Raw genomic sequence first — 20,844 nt, forward strand, 5'->3', positions numbered from 1 at the left:
CTGATTAACACGCTGCAGCTCTCCTCTGCTCTCTGTCTCAGGGCGGAGCTCCTCCAGCTAGGTTTGTTCCTGTGCTGCAAAAATAAAAATCAGGCCCAGAATGCACCAAATTGCACCATCAAAGAAAAATTTGGGCCTTTGAAACTCGCTGTAAACAAATCTGTTTCTCTAAACAGAACCCTTCACTGTGAGCTACATGTCATGTTTATCTGAAGAACTGGACAAAACGATGTAACTGCATAAAGAACACAAGCAGTAAGTAAGAAAGTACACTGGTTTTTTTTTGTAATTTGAGTGACAATGAATGAGGAAGTCACTGTGAATAAAACGTTCAAATACCAACTACTCTGTGGAACTGTTTTCTATGAATATCTTACTATAAAACAATAAAAAAGCGGAAATGAAAATTGTCCTGAATATGACCCAGGCTGATGTGTTCATGAGACTGTGTGTGTCTCTGTGTCCTCGTCTCTGCTCACAACACTTTCCACTGACTCTTAATGTGGTTGTTTTTTAGGACTTGGCAGCTCGGGTCGGTGCAGGCTGCTGCCAGCTGGGTTACGCTCAGAGAAGTGACTAATAGGGAGGAATTCCCGAGCATTAACAGGCAGCCAGCGTCTTTCAAGAGGTCCTCACACAGAGGACGCCTTGTTCACTGAGCAGCTCAGAAACTCTCAATGTTTCAGACTGAGCTGAAGAGAGTCAGCTGACATTCAGCCACTGTGACTCAGAGGTAAACTAAAGGTAAACTGCTTTATGGTGATTCTGCAGGGAAATCCTCCCCTCCTGACACACAAAGTGTTATTGGTTATGATAAATAGTACCAGTCAAAGCAATTTGTCAGAGAAAGTAGCAGCGTTGATATAAACAGGTCCGGAGTGGAGACAGACGCGAGCAGCCGGACAAAAACAAACGAATTAGGAAGAAGTATGACCCAGTCTGAACATCCTTCACTGTTCTGAGACCTGCATGCTGCATCGACTCTGACCTGCTGCACAGACTCATGGTTTTCTTCTACAAGGAAAGTTCAAGTGCTCACTTTCAGTTTCACTCTGATTCATATTTTGTTGTTTGAAAAACTTGTCAACTGTCTGAAAGAACAGTTCATAACTACAGTTTGTAGTTTTGCTGCTTAAATATTAACAATATTTACTGCAGTGACATCACTGTGCACATGGACGTGAAACTGAGAGCAGTTTCTTAGAACTTAATCATCTTTTAATTGTCTTTTAAATGATGTTGAGCAGCATAAACTTTGCAGATTTATTTTAATGATTAGAGAGGCTGCTTTCACTAACATGCAGAAATGTCACAGCAGCCACCATGCTGAACTTTTTCACCTTCTGAGGGGCGCATGCAAGAAAAAGTCTGGGAACCACTGCTTTAATGATTTCTTTCAGAAACGCACACTAATGTTACAACAGCCACGGTGCTGTGACATTACTGTACAAGTTTAAAATGACTGAAAAGGAGCCTCTCTGATCATTAAGTCTTTTTTTTTTTTGCATAGCAGCTCAAGTTTTTCGGGTGATTTCTTTATTGTGTGTAGTTTAAATGTCTCAGTGTTTTTTTTTTTTTTAATAATTTACTTTAGGCTGTTTTTCAGTAACATACAATAATCAGTCACGGTGCTGTGTCTCCTCTGTAAATGCGCAAAGCATCTTTCATAACGGGGATCCATCTTATCCTACTTCAACTCTGCGCATGCGTGGCGTCAGTCAGAAAAGCTCCTATAAAACAAACTTTTATCTGGTTCTTCAGGTTTCACGTTTTGGATATTAAGTTACCAAAGAAACAAGCTGAGCTCTGGTTCAAGAAACCATGACTTCACTCACCTCAGAAGATCTGAACTGGAGCGAAGAATCTCCATCCAAGAAGCGGAAAGACAACTGGACACATCATCTTTGGTTCTGCACAACCCGCGTCAGAACTCCTGAAGATCTGGCCGCCGCTGTTCCGTATCCACCTGACGCTGCTACACCTCCGGCTGCGACGTCATCTCCGCCCGCTGCTCCAGCCGCTGCCTCTCTCTCCTGTCCACCTGTCCATCCGGGACATCCAGGCAGTGAATCGACATGACGTCCTCGATTTACAGGAATTCCCTCTACAGGCTGGGGACATGGCGCCTCCATCTTCCAGAACAAACCCACGATTTCGGTCACCTGTAAACGTCACCGCGCGCCCGCCGCGCAGACGAGCATCACCTGGTGTGGACGAGCCGGGCGGGGCCTACAGCCTGATCACTCTCAATCACCTACTGTCCTGGGAGCAGCTGATGGCGTCAGGATCCATCTCACCACCGGGGAAGTGAGCCGGTGACCCGCGGGGCCTCTGGCAGCTCCACACCGGCCGGACGAGCTCCTCCATCGACGCTCATTATTAGCGACTCGATAATCCGGAATGTGAAAGTGCACAGACCTCAGACTGTCCTGGTCCCAGGTTCTACTGTACAAACCATCACTGATGAAGTCCCACACATAATAAAATCCTTTGACATTGTCGTCATACACGTCGCTACAAACGACATTAAAAAACAGCTGAAACGAGACTTTATCAGCCTCTTCAACGTCCTCAAACTGTCCCACAGGAGAGCGCGTGTCTCCGGTCCAACACCCACCTGGTTTCAGTAGACTGCTGGCTCTCACCTGCCTGCGACACCAGCGGACTGAACTTTACTGATAACTTCAACCTCTGCTCGTCTCTTTGGTGCAGATGGTCTCATCTGAACGGAGCTGCTGGACTGATGTGTTCGGCGTCCTCCGTCCACGTGCTCCCAAATCCACCTGTGCATGACCACCCATCAGTCCGGTGCTCACCGGTCCGTTACTAATTGATGCTCCCCTGGTCCTAGTCCCTGTCACAATGGTTCCACCGCACCCACAGACACACCTTATACTGGACTCGGACCATTGAATGTCCCTTCTCTTACCAAACAAGACATTTCTCTCAAACAAACATCTTCCAGAAAATTAGTAAGTAAACACAAACCTCACCAAATTTTTCCAACTGTAAATCATGCAGAAATCATGGGACAGAGATATTAAAGGGCGTGTTCGGTGGACATCTTAATGTTTGCACTTTACTTCCTGAACATGATGAAATTAAAACTGTTAATAGATTCAAATCTACACTTTTTGTGCCTCAGTGAAACCTGGATTCAAACCAGTTTAGTTGATGTTCAGATGCTTTAGGAAAAACTGGTAAAGGAGGATGAGTGGAAATTTACATTCAAAACTCATTTAAATGCACAGAAACAGTGTTGGATTATGATTTTCAAATAGAATATCTGTGTCTTAATGTTTGTTTATCACCTCGAATGCACTTTAAGATCATGGTTTTATATAATCCTCCTGCTTGTGACACTTCATTTTATAATTTAGAGAAATTACTAAAAACAATTGCAATAGTACACATGTCTGGTAAAACTGTTCTGGCAGCTTCCATACAGCTGACATCTCACTTGCAGACCATCGCAGCATGGTTTGAAAAATCACATCTTACACTTAATGTTAAGAAACCGGTGTCAGTTTGCTTTTCCTCTAGGACTCGGTCATCAGCAGAAGCTAATGCGTTAAATCTGAATATTAATGGACAACATATTGAACAGGTCTCAGAGGTAAAATACCTCAGTCTCATATTAGATTCCCACCTAAAATTTGACAAGCATGTTAAGATGGTGAGCAGGGTTGCAAAAGTAAACGTACACACGTTAAGACTTATCAGAAACTGTCTCCCATTTCATGCTGCAAACAGTTTCATGCATACTATGATTTTTTCACATTTGAGTTACTGTGTAACCTCACGGTCACAAGCAGCATCTACGATAACCAAACCTCTCATGATGATATACAATCGATCAGTTAAAACTTTAGACAGGAAACCAATAAGATCACATCATTGCCATGTTCTTCAGAAACTAAATATGTTAAGTTTTGATCATTTCATTAATCTTGCTACTCTCAAACTCATAATCAGGTTCCTCAGTGACCTTGTGGTTCCACTTAGAGCTTCAGGCTCAGTAACACGTGGAACATCCAGTGGGAATTGTAAGGTTCTCTTGTGTAAATCCTTATTTGGACAAACAGCTTTTTCTGTCCGTAGAATTAACATGTGGAACTCTTTACCTGTAGAACTCAAACTGGATCCTGATTTAGACACTTTAAATTCAAACTGAAACAGTTTCTGAAGAGGAATCAGTCGTAGTCATGAATAATTTGGTGTTTCTTACTCTGTGGTGCTAACTATGTTTTGTAATTTGTATCTTGTAGTGTCCTGTATTTCTCATTGTTTGTACTTTGTACTGTTACTTGTGTTTTGTTGCTGAGTCTTTTGTATCTTAAGGCCCAGCGAGGGACAGGCATTGCATATTAGCTTCGGCTATAAATGCTACGGTGTGGCACTGATTTATGCTCCATACTTGTCCCTTTACAAATAAACTTTCAATAAATAAATAAACCACATAACCACAGTGTCTGCATCACTACAAGTGGGTCGATTTTTCATCTCTGTCGCTTCTCCAAACTGCTAATTATAATAAGTAAGTAATACTCCAGAGGCAGGTGCACCAACACACACCTGTGATTAATCAAGAGACTAAATACAACCACTTTGCACCTTACTTTGTACCCAGATTAAATAAAAAAGTGGAGTTGGATGCGCTCTAAATGTACGCGTGTCACTTTTAACCCTGAGCTATACATCATCTAAACAGGGCAGAAAGACTCAAGTCTGTTCTACAGCAAAATAAGGCAACGAGCAAATGTATCAGAACGGTAAGTGTAGTTAGCATTTTTTTATTTGTTTATGTTGTTTGTTAGCTTGTAACTGGCAGTGGTGAGCTGCCCGAGGTACGTTTAAATCTCAGATTTTAGGTGCACAGACATGTCCCTCTTCAGTAGAGGGACGTGAAAACACGTCTCTAGTTACAAACTTTGCACAGATACAGTCAGTACAGTCACAGTCAGACATTTTATGGGACATAAACATTAGAAAAACACTTTTTTTTCAGATATGAGCAGGGAGTGCAGAGCGCTGCACTGCTGAGGGGCGACGAGTGATAATTAATTCAATGAAGCTAACAGGACTCAAAGCAGACGTCTCAAAGTTGAAACACCTTCATGATGTATCTACATTTTTCAAATCACCACCAAACAAACATGAGATCTAAAATCTGAGACTTTAACAGTCTGTTTTCTTTAAGTCTCGTCAGCTGTGGTTTTTACTGTTTGTCCAAACTTGGTCCACATGGAGTTTCAAGACTCTCCCAACCTGATTATTTGGGAGAAATTAGCTTCCAGAGCTCAGTTTCTGATTTAAAATAACTACAAAAAAGAATTAAAAGTGAAGTCTGATCATGTTTTCAGTCCCATGGAAAAAAAAAACGAACAGTGCTGTTAATCCTTCAAGTTTACATGGAGTTTGTTTAAGACGTCCTCCTGTGTTTGTGAGTGAAGTCAGTCTTACATGCTCCCACACAGAGTCCAGAGCAGCCCCAGTGAAACCAGTAAAACCAGCGCAGCGCTTTGTCCCTGCAGTCCAGAGGCTGAGTTGTAGAACCTGATGCGTCCTTCGACAGACGGATAAACTTTCCTTCTCTGCATGATGTAGTTGGACACGACTGAAATGTCCAAATCACCTGGAAGGACATAAAAAGTTAAATGAAAAGTCTCATCTCTGCTCAGCCACAAAAAAAAACAAAACAACAACATCCAAACATTTTCTCACCGCTGTTGTGTTTGAGCGTCTCGTTTTTGATCATGGAGAATCCGTCTCCGCCCAGCACCAAGTAGGACGGCAGCACCACCGTATAGACCGTCTCACCCTGGACGGGTTCGTACTGAGGGACTCGACATTCTGTGCAGAGGATGCTGAGGCTCCTCACGCGACTACCCGCTGGTTTGGAGAGGTCGAACTCCACATGGATTCCTGTCGGACACCAAAACAGCAGCGTGATTCATCCATCGATACTGATGAATAACGGCTCCGGTGCTGGAAAGTTAAGTACATTTAATCAAGTGTCAATCACTTTACTTGAGTATTTTATTCAGTGTCTGAATCCGCTGGTTATCATCTGATGATGATTTGGAAATATTTTAGGGCTTTTATCTCTTATAACAGAAACAGCCAAGACTTTCTCTTCCATGCACTGGTCATCGTTTACGATCCGATTAGCAACTTGAGACATGAGGACGGACGAGGAGGCCGTTAGATCTGATTCAACTTTATACTTCTAGGAAAAATATTGTACTATTTACTCTTTATTTCACAGATTTAGTCACTAGTACTTTGCAAATTCAGATTATTAATACAAAATGCAAAACATATAGTAAATTATGATATTTTACTGAATACATTAAAGGAGAGTTTCACACAAAATCAAAACAATAAACAAATTTTTAAACAAAGACAAATACACATTTTTCCCCTGACCTGTAGCGCTAAAGATAATCTTATTATTTATTTACCTGTTTATGGGAGCGTGTAGAATATTAAACAGAAATGTTACTGTTTGATGTATCACACATACAGATGACTTAAAGGGACAGTTCACCCACAAATCAAAAATACTGTTCTGTTTTTCAAAAATCAGAGTTTTACAGATATCAGCAGTAGAAATGTCTGCCTTCTCACACTCAGCTTGTGGAGCTCAAAACACCAAAAAACACATTTGAAAACTTGTCAGCAATGTCTCTTTTCAGAGGTAAAGACCTTGTTACACAAGATAATCCACAGTTTCATGTGGGAACTATTTTCTTTCTATGGTAGAAACGTAAAAATATGTTGGTTTTGTTTGTTTTTTTAAGCTGAGTGCCGTTTACTGCCATTATACTGGAGAGAAAACAAACATCTCTACAGGCGATTCAGCAGCTCCCAGCAAAACTATCCAGATAGATAAACAGGGGAAAAATCTATATATATTTTTTTATTTTGGGGTGAACTGTCCCTTTAAACTATCCAGTAGTTTATAAAGCAATTAAAAAGAGTGATATTTACGTCCTAATGCATCAATAATTATAATCTAATTTTATAATAAATAATCTGAGGATTATGCTAATACTCTTGTATTCTTACTCAAGTATTTTTAACTTAATTTTTTATGGTAGGATTTTACTTGTTCACAGTATTTTTACACCGTTGTATTTTCCTTAAGTAAAAGTACATATTCTAACTCTGGATATGTTAATATTGATTTGCTCTTCATGTGAGTCTGACTGTCATGTTTGAATTTAAACTTTGACTTGTCAAACAGGTGAAAATGATGAGTCACAATATTTTCACATCATTTCTTCCTCATGGTGAAGAAATGTAATCAACCCAGGAAGTGTGTGACTTCTGTTCCCGACAGGTTTAAAGGTCCAGTTTGTGAGATTTAAAATGATTTATTGGCAGAAGTAAGAATAAGAATCATTGTCTCCGTTTCATTAGAGTGAGTCCTTTATATCCACAGAGGGAGCGGCTCCTCTTTCGTGATTTTTGTAAGTTTCCTCTGCAGGTTCTCCTGCATGCTTGGAAGGGGAGGGTGAGGGGAGGTGTTTGCAATCTTCAAGTTCACCACTAGACACCACTAAATCCCACCTATACTAACATCCTAAATATACATATACAGATGGAAACTGTGTGAAAATAAAGATACCAGACACTTGTAGGAACTCTCCGGTGCTCTGTCCGTATCGTTTCACTGAGTGTTCGAAGGCTCTTCTCAGCGTGGAGCCTTTCAGCTGCACCAGGTCGAAGGTTCCTCCGAAAGGTAGGACGGCTATCAGGTCCTCCATGGTGATCGAACCTACGGAAAAATCAGCACTGTGTCAAAATTCTGCTCTGGTTTTTATTTCACTTCCACAGGACTCAGTGACGCACCGTTTCTGCTGTGCTCGTCGATCGACGTGCGGACGCCGCCTCCGTTGAAGATGGCGGCGCTGACGTGGTTCCACTGGACATCGTCCGGGAATCTGACGTTGTTGTTGACCTGAATGATGGAGTCAGAGGTTTATTTATGCAAGGGACCGTGTGCGACATTAAACAGAAATGTTACTGTTTGATGTATCATACCAGAGTTAACTTAAAGGGACAGTTCACACCCAAAATCAAAAACATTTTTTTCCATGTAGATAGTTTCGGTGTGGTTTGCAGAGTTTTGGAGAAACCAGCCGTAGAGATGTCGGCCTTCTCTCCAATATAATGAGACTAGACGGCACTCTTGTGTTTGTGGTGATCAAAGCACCAAAAAATGTAATTTGAAAAACTCACGGACTGGTTATTGGATAATTCACAGACTTTGTTGTGAGCAGTTTCATGTAAGAACTGCATGGAGGTGGACCAAAAACAGACACTCCTTTCCTGGTAGTTTCAGCCGGACAACCTGCGTAGTTTGGTCTGGTTGACTCTGGTTCGTTTTCCTCCTCGGTACGATTCGTTTGAGCTGGCGTGAACACAGTATTCGCTCTCGGCTGCGCACCAATAAAACCACACCAGACCCTTTCGAGGAGGTGATCTCTGTCTGGTCCAAAGCAAACTTGGTTTGTTTGCAGTGGATTGTGATTCAACATCGATCCGACCGAACTACCGGCTGTTCTCTGCAGGTTTGAGCTCGTCTGAATGCAGCCCGTCTTCATCGAAAACAGTGAAACTGTTCAGTATTTTCCAGATGTTTCCTCTAAGTACACTCAGCATCCTGCTGGTAGTTTTTCCTGGTATATTATCCAGATAATTACCACGGGAGCAAATGCAAACTCTACCATCACTTCACGCTAAATATGCACTAGTCCAGTCCAGAACACATGATTGAGGAAACAGGATGTTGTTACTTCCTGCCAGCGTCCTATACGCCAAAGATTTTCAACCTGAGCCAACAATAACAGCAATCATCAATACTGGCTGACATGCAAAGTTCAGGTATCATACTGGGAAGGAAAAAATGCCATCGGAACATTTCAAATACAAACTTTTCAGACAGTAAGATTTTCACTGAAGAATTCAGGAGTTGAGGACTCACCATGGCGTCACAGATCAGGTTTCCCAGGTTGCATTCCCGAAACCGACAGTCTTCAGTGGTCCCGTTCAAGAAGACCAGAGTCTTTCCCACCACCTGAGCTGAGTAGTTGGCCAGTCTCTTCTTCCATTCCTCCACGTCGGCAAGAACCTCCGGATCTGAACCAGAGGTTTTATTTTAGTGTAAGTCGAGGAGATGGAAATGTTTTAATGGAAAAATACACTGATCGTGCCTCTTTTATACTACAAATGGCTGTTAAAACCTTCCTCTGATTTGGATTTTCCAGATTCCTGATCAGGTATAATAACTGCTGTTTGTTTTCTGAGTCATTTGTTCGTCAGTGAGCTTCTGGAAAAACATGAGACTTGAAGAGTGCAGCACAGACCACAGAAGAACACACACATACAGATTATTTTTCACTTTCTTTGACATTACATGTCCATGTTTTATATTGATCACTAGGCAGCCGACAAAGGAGGAGAAAAAGCTGACTGAAATAAAATGCAGTAAGTACGTGACCAGTTAGAAATTTCAGCGCTGCAAACCCCGACACCAAAGTTCTTGTACTTTTGGAGAGTTCCACCCCTCCAACAGGGAGATTTGTTGGGTAAATGAATCATGTTGCTTCTTCCTTTGGATCGTTACTGTTGAACATTTACAGAACTTTTATATATCAGAAACAAAAGATAAACTGTCCGAGTCAAAAACATGAGAGGGATTAAAGTTGTCTTTACCCTGTGGGATGCTGCTGTCCAGCAGGATGGGGTTTCCTGTCGACTTCACTACATTTCCTGCAGCGTCGAAGGTCACCTTCAGATAACCCAGGTATTTTCCGAAGGCGTAGGCCTGAACGACAGGAACCTGCCGTCCATCATCCGATTTCACCATGAAGGGATAAGAACCCACCGGGACCTCAGAGGAGGGAGGCGTTTTCCCTGAGAAATAAAGAGAAGAACAAGAATCTTTTCAAACAGTAAATTTAAAGTCATGTAAGTTTTCCTGCTAAAAACTAAAGTGTTTCAAAGTTCAAACCTGAATGTAAAGACTGACAATAAAGACTGAAGTAGAGCTGCAACTAACGATCAATTAATCCACTGATGATTTTCTTGATTAATCAATTAGTTGTTTGGTCCAAAACAGTAAAAAATGTTGATCAGTGTTTCCCGAAGTCCAAGATGACGTCCTCAAACATTTTGTTTTGTCCACAACTCAAAGATATTCAGTTTGCCGTCACAGAGGAGTAAAGAAACATCTGAGAAGCTGAAATCTGAGAATTTGGACATTTTTTGTTAGAAAATAGATAAATAGGTGGTAATTACCAAGTAATATATTTAAAATTTCTTAAAAATCACCCATAAATTATTTCAAAATTACCCCAAAATTTCATGGTGAAGTATTTGATCTTTTTAAAGTACCATTTTCATGTAGTGGGTTTTAATTACCAAGTAACATATTAGAAATATCTTTTAATTTATCTTCAAATTAACCCCAGATTTCACTGCAAATATCTGATGATTCATTAATTATGATACTTCCTCATTATCACATACTGACTGAATTTGCAGGCTGTTTCAAAGAAAGTTCAAATATGTTAAATGGTTTTTACCACCTACTGGCATTAAAACAACACGTGCTAATTATCAAACGCTTAACCATGAAAGTTGTGAGTAATTTGTGGGTCAGTTCAAAGAATTTTCACACGTCAGAAGTTATTTACCACCTGTTTACCATGAAATGAGGAGACCTGCAAACTGAAGTGGAACCAAAATGACTTTTTTATTCTCAGAATAATAGTCAACTAGCTAACAACATAACTAACATCAGTTATTCAGTTTTGTTGCGGCTCTAAACTGAACTCTCGGTCTTGAATGAAGATGTAGTTTTTTATTACTTTTGCTACTTTCAATACTATCAAATGTTTCCACTGTATTGTTTTAAACATGTTGTACTGAAGAGTATTTTTACTTCTATATTTTTGACAATCTGCAGTAAATTAACATATTATTCTGTTAAGATTTGTTGCTGATAGATGAAGCACCAACTGTAATAAAGCTTAATAAAGTACGACAAGGTGTTCTTTTCTTTTTTTTCTGGCAGAAAGATGTCGATTTTGTTGTCTGCACTCTTCACTCTTCCTTCACTACTTTCATATATTTCTTTTATCATAAACTACCAGTGTAAGCCATTAATCCTAGATATGATTGGATGGATGAAGGTGGGAAAGAGCCGCTGGGAAGGTTGGGAAGATACAGAGCGATGCATCTGTGTTATTGCAACTTTAAGTTGAAAAAAAAGCAATAAAAATATATATTTAAAAAAAGGTAATTGAAAGGAGAATTTTAATATGATTCATTATTTGCTTCATGACAACAGCAGACTTTCAACAGTGACTCAACTCTGCCAGGAAGAAAGACAGTTTCTAAGAAATTCCACTGCGGTGATCGTCTTGTCAGCAGTAAATTGCAACCATCACCAAACTAACCTCCTTTACTCATGTCATGGTTTTGGCTCGGCAAAGTCTTATCAGGAAAAGTAAAATGTGATATTTTCTGGAGTTTCTGTATTCTTCATGGGGGACAAAAGGGTGAAATCACAGGTTTTACTGCAAACTGTAACATAGTGAGAATTATTGCAAAACTTTCATTTAGTTTAGTAGATAGTTTTTCCACTGATTAATTAGTTGTTTGGTCTTTTATTAGCATAAAAAAAAGAAAGCAAACAACGGCTGACACCAGCTGTCATGTGGACAGGACCTTGGAGTCGGATCACTTTGTTTGGTTTGCCTGGATTTGACTTTTTATTCCTCTTATAACCATCAGAAAATCTAATAAAGCTGTCAAAGTTCATCTTCTTGATCTCTGTCTGTGGTTTTGACTGAGTTTTAGGGGGTCTTGAATGCATCACTGTCAGTTTCAGGAACTCCACCTCGCTAATGATGACTAAGTGCTGGCCTGATGCACTGAGTGAGGCCGCAGGGTTACACACACCCCGCAACACATTTTTCTTTTCTTGGAGTTTCTGTTGCCTGAGGTCAAAACCAAAAACTCACTTCCTCTGCCTGTTCAGTGACGCTCGACTGCTGTTTATATAAAACACTACAGAGTTATTTATGGAGGCCACATTCAAACCGACAGCATGTTTATTCTGGAGTCGACCACGAGGACAAAGACTCAGAGTTTCCTACTGTAAAGAACCAAAAAGACAGAGACAGACAGACAGACAGACAGACAGACAGACACAGACTGTGACACCCGTTAAAAAACTGAAAAGTCAGATGTTTCACAGATGTTTTTAGATCCTGACCGCTAGTGGGACGGAAAAATTGCATTCAAAGGTTCACAGCTCAGACACGTCTCTGTCTGGCTGATGATTGGTTCAACTGAACACGCTGCTGCCCTCCCCCAGCCAATGACCGTCAGTCCAGAGAACCACAGAAACCAAAAAGTTGTTCTCTTTAGATAAATAATCAGCCCCTCCAGGATTGTTCACAGGCGTGTTTTCTGGGTTTGTTTCAGCTTAAAATGTCTGATTTCACAACAGTTTTTCTAAAAACTTGCAGGAGCATGTGTGCAAAACAAGGTCTCATATTTTGTTTGTTTGAGAATAAAACCACATTGTGCTCTGAGTCTTCCAAGTAACTTTACCAAAAAGGCTTGAATTATGAAAAATCTGACAAAATATGCTTTATTTGTAAATGAATGGAATGTGGAATATTCCACAAAGATGCAAAATCTTTTAGGAGCCTGAACTCAAGCAAGCAAAAATTATAGAATACTTACTTTAGATATGTAAGTATGCAGAACATTGATAAATGTCAATTACAAAGACAAAATGTGTTTTTCAGTACCTGACAAAATAAAAAACAAAAATACAAAAAATATAATAAGACACTGAGTCAGTTCATTGAAACATACATGCATGACGTTTGCATGGTGGACTGCTATGATTGGTGGAGCTGCAGGAAGCTGCGATGATTTGCCAAAAACACTTGGGTTGAATGTGCAGAATTCACAGCGACTGGTTGAATTTACATTAATAGTTACGATCACAACTTCCTGGAGGGACTGAATCTCTTTATCTTGAGAAATAAGCCTTTTTGTTTTCTCAAGATAATGAATGGCATAAAAGGTATTTATTAAAACTATTTTGAGTTGATTATTTTATAGTATTATTTTAGTAAGTTGTAGTAGTTTTCTCCTCGTGTGAGGGAGATACTGTATGTAGCATCCAGATGTTCTTATAAATTCAACTTTTAGGAAGTTTAGCTGTAGGTGCAAAATTAAAATTCTATCTTATTCCTAAATGAGACTTAATATAAGATGAAGGTGATGTTTGGGATTCTGAGTCATCACGCTGTTACACAAGTAAAGATATGACAGATGTGACATTAACATCTGTATTCACCTCCCTACCTGTGTAGAGGAAAGTGTTGCTGTGTCCTCCGATGACCACGTCGACTCCTCTGACCCTCTTGGCGACGTCCCGGTCCACGGTGAAGCCGGAGTGACCCAGAGCGATGATCTTATTCACTCCCAGAGTCTGCAGTTTGTTCACCTGCAGCCGCAGAGAGCTCACCTCGTCCCCGAACTGCAGCCGAGGTCCTGAACACCGAACATGGAGGGGAGAGAGAGAAAAACATCTGTTAAAACATCTGCACAAACATCAGCATTTACATTCAGTTATAATACATTCATTTATTAAGGTAATTACATTTTTCATTTTTGTTTCATAACTAACATTTTAATGCTTCTTTGTTTTTACACATGATAATCTGGTAACACTTCTATGACGTCCATATCTATGACACATTATAAACATACTTAATGCGTTATAATCTACTCAGCATGGCAATTCATTAATACTCATAATGCTTTACAGAAATTAACCTAACTCATTATAAAGAATTTTATGAGTCATAAGATTCAGTATCATTATATTATCATAACTGCAGGTCACTCAGTGAACAGAGTTTATAATTCTCAGTTATAATAACATTAGAATCATTTTAGAATGCATTATAATAGCTGTTATAATGCATTATAATGTGATTTTATTACATGTCTTGGTTAAATATTTGATTCTGATTGGACAATTATGGCATTCAGTGGTCTGTTATTACTGAATAACAGACTATCAAAGACAGACTGTTACTATGAAGAACAGACTGTTGCTATTGATATTGATCATTTCTGCTCTCACAGTAATCTGTGCACACAAATGTTTTTTTTTCTTTTTCCTCTTTATTCACCAACTCATGCGTGCACACACACACACACACACACACACACACACACACACACACTTTAGCCAGAGGTCGTATATTAAATAAGGATTCAACCTATTGAACATACAGTTTATGGCTCCAGCTCAACGTTTGGTATGTAGTTCTCATTTTTGCACGTGTATTTGCTACATATTGCTCCTTAAAAAATGAAAATAACAAAATAAGTCCACTTTTTTTTGCAAACAAATGCCTGCAGATGACATATAACTGGAACTAATTAGCTGGATAATACAAAGGCAACACAAGATTTAAACTAGACGCCACCTACCCAGATCGATTATTGTCTAGACACCTGCACCCACAGTGTAGCTGTCTTGTACATCTGTTTTATCAACCACAGGGGCACTAAGATGGCATTTTTGCACAGAGGGGCCAATATTAAACTGACACTTATGATTCTGTCCACAGCAGTACATAGCTTAGCTTCTGCTGCTTCTCCAAACCATCCATCTACTGTAGGTAAAACACTTGACTATCCCTTTAACTCTTCATGACACTTGAGAGGAAACAGTGCAAACCACACTGACGGAGGTCATGAAGGTCTTCAGATGAGTGTGGAAACACTGTGAGACAGTTGGACTCAAACAAAGACATAAACCATCCCCGTCCACTCACCAGGTTTGGACAGAGCAGAAGTCTCCTGTGAAGTGTATCCCACAATGCCCACCTTCTCACTGCCGACAGTCAGGATCTTATAAGGTAAGTAAGAGGTGCCGAACGTCGGGGCCAGACTGGCGTCCGGTTCGATGTTGGCGCTGAGAACCGGACACCTGATCTGCTCCATGAACGGCTTCATGAGTCCTTCCACTCCGTTGTCAAACTCATGGTTTCCCAAAGCCTGAAAAACAGGAAAGAAAAGTCAGACACAGAAGCTCAGAATGACATTCAGACGGAAACGGAAAAGGAAACAACTGATATATTATACATACTATATCTGTGGTTCCCTTAAAAATCTGTAAACAAATAAATAAAACTACGTCTGTGGGTGTCCCCTCGTGTCAGGTTAATCCAAAAGTTCCACCGAAGAGATTTTCCCCAGAGTCCTTCACCAAGTTGGACACCCACCGTTTAACTCGCAAAAAAGTTACCTAATGGGTAAAAAATATATTTACACAAATTCATGAATGCATGCATGAATAAAAATGAACCTGGGGCAGCAGGTGAGAATAATAATGTAACACATACTGCAATATTTTTATTTATTTATTTTTTGCCTCTGTCTGTCAGACAGCCTCAGTCCACCACTGGACCTGGTCCTGATGGTACCTTTCCCACTGGAGAGAAAAGCCAGATGCCAGAAGGTGTTAGTGGGTTCTTTTGTCCAGTATAGGACAAAAGAACCCACTAACACTAACATTGGCAGAACTGTGACTGGTGATCTGTCCAGGGTGTCCCACCTCCCAACCAATGTCACCTGGGACAGGGTCCAGCCCTTACCAAGAGAGTACAGGATGGATGAACTGAGCAGGTTAGTCATAGTCTCCTAAATTCCCAGAGTGTCTGCTGCAGTTTGTTTGAATCTGAAAAACACAAACCACCTCTTCTCCCACCAAACTGTGCTGTGTCCGATTATAGAGTACCAATGTAAATTAAACTTGTAAGTGTTTCCGGACAGACGAAGACGGATGTTGCCATCAGACAGCCAGCAGCTCTTCAGACACAGAAACCGAAACAGAACAGGATTAAAACGAGTCTGGACGTCTTCCTCTGCCGTCCACCGACTGTGTGAAAATCAACCAGAAATAAACAGCAGAACAGAGAAAAGCCTTGTTCTTTATCTGTCCACAGGCAGGTCCGCTGTCCACTGGTGATTGATTGAGCCAGCAGCTCTGACTCTGGAACATGTCTTTTTGGGGGAAACAGATACTGTGATACATCACTAAATCTGTCACTGCACCACCAGCTACACAAGTTCTTTGTTTTAGAAGAGAAAGTCTAGTAACTGACACGGGTAGCTGTTTAGGCATCTAGTTGATGATTTGCAGGTCTGTAGATTTCTAACCTACCTTTCCTGGGCAAAGTTTTAGAGAAAATCGTTTTAATCAACTACTTGTTCATTTAACCAAGAAAGGCACCAATCTGGTTATCCAGTAAACCACAGCACAGAGACAGCCCTGCTCAAAGTCATACATGACTTAAGAATTATTGTCAGTGCAAGCGATGCAGCCGTCCTCCTACTCTTAGATCTCAGTGCAGGGTTTGACAGAATTGACCCCAATATTCTAATTGACAGTTCCCTCTAAAGTGCCCTTCCAAGGGGCATAATGAGGTAAAATGAGCTTCCCGTGGACAAAATTTGGTAAAGTGCCCTCTAAAGTGTCCTTTCAGTGGACAAATTGCGGTAATCGGGCACATCCCTAGTCCAGAGCGGTGGTTCCTAAACTTTTTCTGGCATGTAGCTTCAGTAGCTGAAAAAAATTCACAAAAAGGATTTGTGTAAAACTCAACTCAACTGTACTCCACTCCCTCAAAGTAGGCAGAGCTGATCGTCATAGTGATGCTATTCCTTCAGTTGGGAAACACTGCACACACACACACGCACACACACACACACACACACACACACACACACACACACACACACACACACACAGACTGAAGATTAGTGTTATAAAGCTGCAGCTTTTATTCACTGACAAACTCAAACCTAAACTGTACATTTACTGCCAGACTGACAACTTCACTGATCAGCTTTTCTTCTGCTCAGCGCACATCCACCGTCACTCTCTGCCACCACAGACAGTAATTAGTCCGATACTCACCCTCTCTCATACTCGCTCAACTCACTGCGATGTGCTCTGACCAATCAGCAGTCCACAGTGTTTGCTGGCTCATATTTCTCATCGGTACTAAATCAAAAATACAGCCAAACAAGGGCAGGAACATTTTTCTTTTTTTATTAGTGAGTCTTGTAACTTTGTTCCCTAGATGCCATGTTTGTCTCCTCAGTTGTGTTGCCTTGTCCACCAGTAGAGAGACTGTAGATCAGCTCAGACCGCAGTACAATAGTTACTGAAAGGCTGTGTTGTGTTTGCTCCAGAAAACAAATGAAAAAGTTTCTGTTTATGTAACTTTTTTACATCGACTTCGTGTATATTTCACAGCAGAGTCTGTCTGTGAAGAGCTAATTTAGCTAGTTAGCAGCTATGTGTTTTGCCGTGGCTTAAAAACATCCCAAGAGAAAACACAATCAACCAAGAGACCATGTTACCACAACTGTAACTGAGAATTTAAGAATTTATAGTATGTTATTTTCACGTGTATATTGAGTTATATAATCATTAATCGTGGAACAAAAGCATCTTTCTTTAGAGATGAAACTCTTCAGTTGTTAACAGAAGGGCTGCACAATCAATCACAATAAAATCACAAGTGCAAGATCCAAATCGCAAAATCAGAACCAAATTGCAATTTTTTGAAAAAGGAAAAATGTGTGACAACATTATAATGAGGTACTATAGTGCTGCAGAGATGACCTGACCTAAAAATCTTGTTCCACTAATTGTATCACATATTACAATTTCAGTCAAAATAATTGCAATGAGACTTTTTTTTTTTTTTTTTACCAAATCCTCCGGCCCTAGTTAACAGCAGAGGATTAATTCTCCATCATGATTCAAAACAGGTCTAAACAAATGTATCTAATTCTGGTGTAAAGATTAAAAGGCTCAGAGAGCAGACCGCCGATCCATTAAAACGTTTTTCCTCCCAGTTGCTGCTATTAAGCTAATTAAAACCATCTGAGGCCTTCAGAGCAGAATCAATAAATTCAGCCTTTCACTAAGTAGAGTCTGATTCATCTGCTTTCAACTGGGACCTTTCAATGTTTTTTAATCTTTAATGGATTTAGTGATATTTGTTAACTGTGTATCACATCATTAAAACCATTACATACAGTGTTTTTATGATGAAAAGTGACTTCATTTACTCATCATTGTACTTTATGAGGTTTTAAATGTCTTGTGACAACATGGTGATGTTAAGGACTGTGCACTGTAAAATATTTATTTTTATAACAATTTTATGCCAAATTATGTCAACAAATTTCAGCAAATCTAATCTAATAATCTAATTATCATGATACATGACAGGAGATCTACACTAATAATAGAGTCACCAATCATCTGCAGATTCTTATTGATATATTCAAGAAAACTGCATTAATATAACAGTGGTATTACACAGAAAAAAAAAAGAAAAAAAAGAAATAAGGTACCTCTGTTTATAACAGTACTGTCCTTCTTACCTCAGTGTTTCCATTTAATTACTTTATACTTTTACTCAACTACATTATCAGGCATCTACAGTTACTTTGCAAATTAAGATTTTACATTAAAACACAGCTTATAAAATATGATCCACCATGATTTTAACAGAACAAACTTCCACACACTATAACACTTCTTCCACATGAATTCATTAATGATTTAATACAACACTGGCAGCATAAATGATTTAAACTAATAGACTTCCATTAGTATGGAGATGCTTGCTTACCCAAATTAAATAAATAAAAATAAATTTAAGTGCTGTCAGGACCGAGTAAATATAAAAGACAGCTGCTCTGTATTCCTTAACGTTAACAAAACGTTAACGTGTTAGCCAGCTGACTAAAAAGTTAACAAACGCTGCTGTGTTTCCTAGCCAGCTATAAAGTTTACAGATAGTGTGTGGGTTTGTGAGATAGCTAAAAAGTTAACTTAACTATGCATTGTTTGCAAACTAGCTAAAAACAGGAAGCTAGCTAAAAAGTTATTAAAACATTACACTGTTTGTGAGCAGCCTAAGAAGTTAACAAACTTTATATTGTTTACAAGCTAGATAAAAAAGTCAGCAAAAACTTCAGACGTTCTGATTTCTACACCTTTGCTCTAATTGCAAAATACTTCCTTACCAAAATTAAAATAGATAAAAATGTATGTGAGTGCTGTAGGAACCACGTAAATTGTTTGTTTATTTGGGCGCTAGCCAAAAAGTTAACAAAACTATACATTGTTTGTGAGCTAGCCAGAAAATGTGAGGTAGCTAAGAAGTTCACAAACATTACAGGGGTTGTCAGCCAGTTAAAAGGTAACAAAATGTTACACAGTTTGCAAGCTAGCCTAAAATTAGTTAGCCTAGTTAGCCTACTCATGACAGCTCAGCAGAGAAGTTCTCATTTCTACATCTTTGCCTGAAACTTGTTGGCCGAATTAAAGGGGAAATATGGCCAATTAACAAAAAAACAAAAAACAAAACAAAACCAGACAGCAGCACAGAGACAGCCTGGCAACAACTGACAGACTGTTTTAATGCAAAAAAAACTTGAGTTTTATGTCCAACTTATCCACCACCGGATCATATTTTAAATTTAAAGTTTTGGTGCAACAGATTTAAATTTAATGTAAGTTTAGAGTAAAAAAAACTAAACTGGGGTCCAAAGAGAAGTTTAAATTTAATCTTTAATAAAATTTAAACTCGTTTAAAAATTTAATCCTTGATGCAAACCTGCCATCTATTGAAGCACCTTATGAATTAGACTTCATTTAAATTAAATCCCTGAAAAGCTGCTTCTTTATTGAGTGTAAATTCAGATCAGCAGACAGAAATCTTCCAGTTTCTAATGAAGCTGAGCAGAGTGCCGTTATGAAGCGTTACGAAGCGTGTCTTACCATGGCATCATAGCGCAGTTTGTTCATGAAATGAGCAGCCTCTGCTCCTTTGTAATAGTTGAACCAGACGGTCCCCTGGAACTGGTCTCCGGCGTCCAGCAGCAGCACGTTGCTCTCGCTGGAGCGGATCTGTCTGATCTTCGTCGCTCTCCGGGCAACACCGGCGAAACACCCGCCGCTCCTGCTGCTGTTGCTGCACTTCCCGGCGTGTTTGTCGGTCTCCTCCACCCGGGCGTGGACGTCGTTGGTGTGGAGGAGAACCAGGTCCCAGGTCCCCGAGGTGGACACGGAGCAGTCCGGCATGAGGAGGAGGAGGAGGAGGAGGAAGAGGAGGCAGAGCCGGGACAGAGCGCTCCTCTCCGGGCGCACCGCTTTCATCGCTCCGCTGCGCGTAAAAACACTGGAGGAAACCGGGACGGAGGTTTGTTTTCTTACATGACCCGTCTTTCCTCTCCTCCTTCTCTCTGCTCCCCGAGCTCCCTGTGAAGTGTCTCCTGATGAATTAAACGAGACCCCGCTGACACATGCTGGCAGAATGAAAGAAAAGACAGAAGAGGCGCCTTCGAGAGAAGAAGAGGAGGAGGAGGAGGAGGAGGAGGAGGAGGAGGAGGAGGTTGATGTCCTCCGCCCACCTTTGACTTATTCTCATAATCTGTTAAATTCACTTCTCTCCACTCAAGACACGTTGGACGGAAGCTGTGCGCACAGTCTGACACTTCTCCTTCATAAGAGAAGTTTAATTAGGTTGGAACTATAAAAGAAATAGAAGGCATTGTAAGAGACATAAAAGCTGACAGACACACCACTAATCTGTAGATCTGGAGGTTTGTTGCTCTAATTGTGCCTTTAAAACAAATTTGGATAAACTCCAGTGAGATCTGCAGGGTGGAGACAACAACCTTAGAGACAGAGACTAAGGG

General features: G+C 40.2%; 1 protein-coding gene across 1 annotated transcript; it reads right to left on the reverse strand.

Annotated features, from left to right (window-relative positions):
• Positions 1–5,009: 5,009 nt before the first annotated feature.
• On the reverse strand, positions 5,010–20,470 carry LOC146314836 (snake venom 5'-nucleotidase-like). Its single transcript, XM_084737862.1, has 9 exons — positions 19,925–20,470; positions 14,889–15,111; positions 13,402–13,590; positions 9,724–9,924; positions 8,993–9,147; positions 7,858–7,966; positions 7,634–7,783; positions 5,725–5,925; positions 5,010–5,635 (listed from the first exon to the last, which is right to left on the reverse strand). The coding sequence occupies exons 1-9, from the start codon at positions 20,300–20,302 to the stop codon at positions 5,460–5,462; spliced, it is 1,782 nt and encodes a 593-aa protein (XP_084593988.1). The 5' UTR covers positions 20,303–20,470; the 3' UTR covers positions 5,010–5,459.
• Positions 20,471–20,844: the final 374 nt, after the last annotated feature.

Source organism: Lutjanus erythropterus, chromosome 15 (genome assembly GCF_056507025.1).
Source record: "Lutjanus erythropterus isolate fLutEry1 chromosome 15, fLutEry1.hap2, whole genome shotgun sequence".
In the NCBI taxonomy this organism is placed as follows: Eukaryota; Metazoa; Chordata; class Actinopteri; order Lutjaniformes; family Lutjanidae; genus Lutjanus; species Lutjanus erythropterus.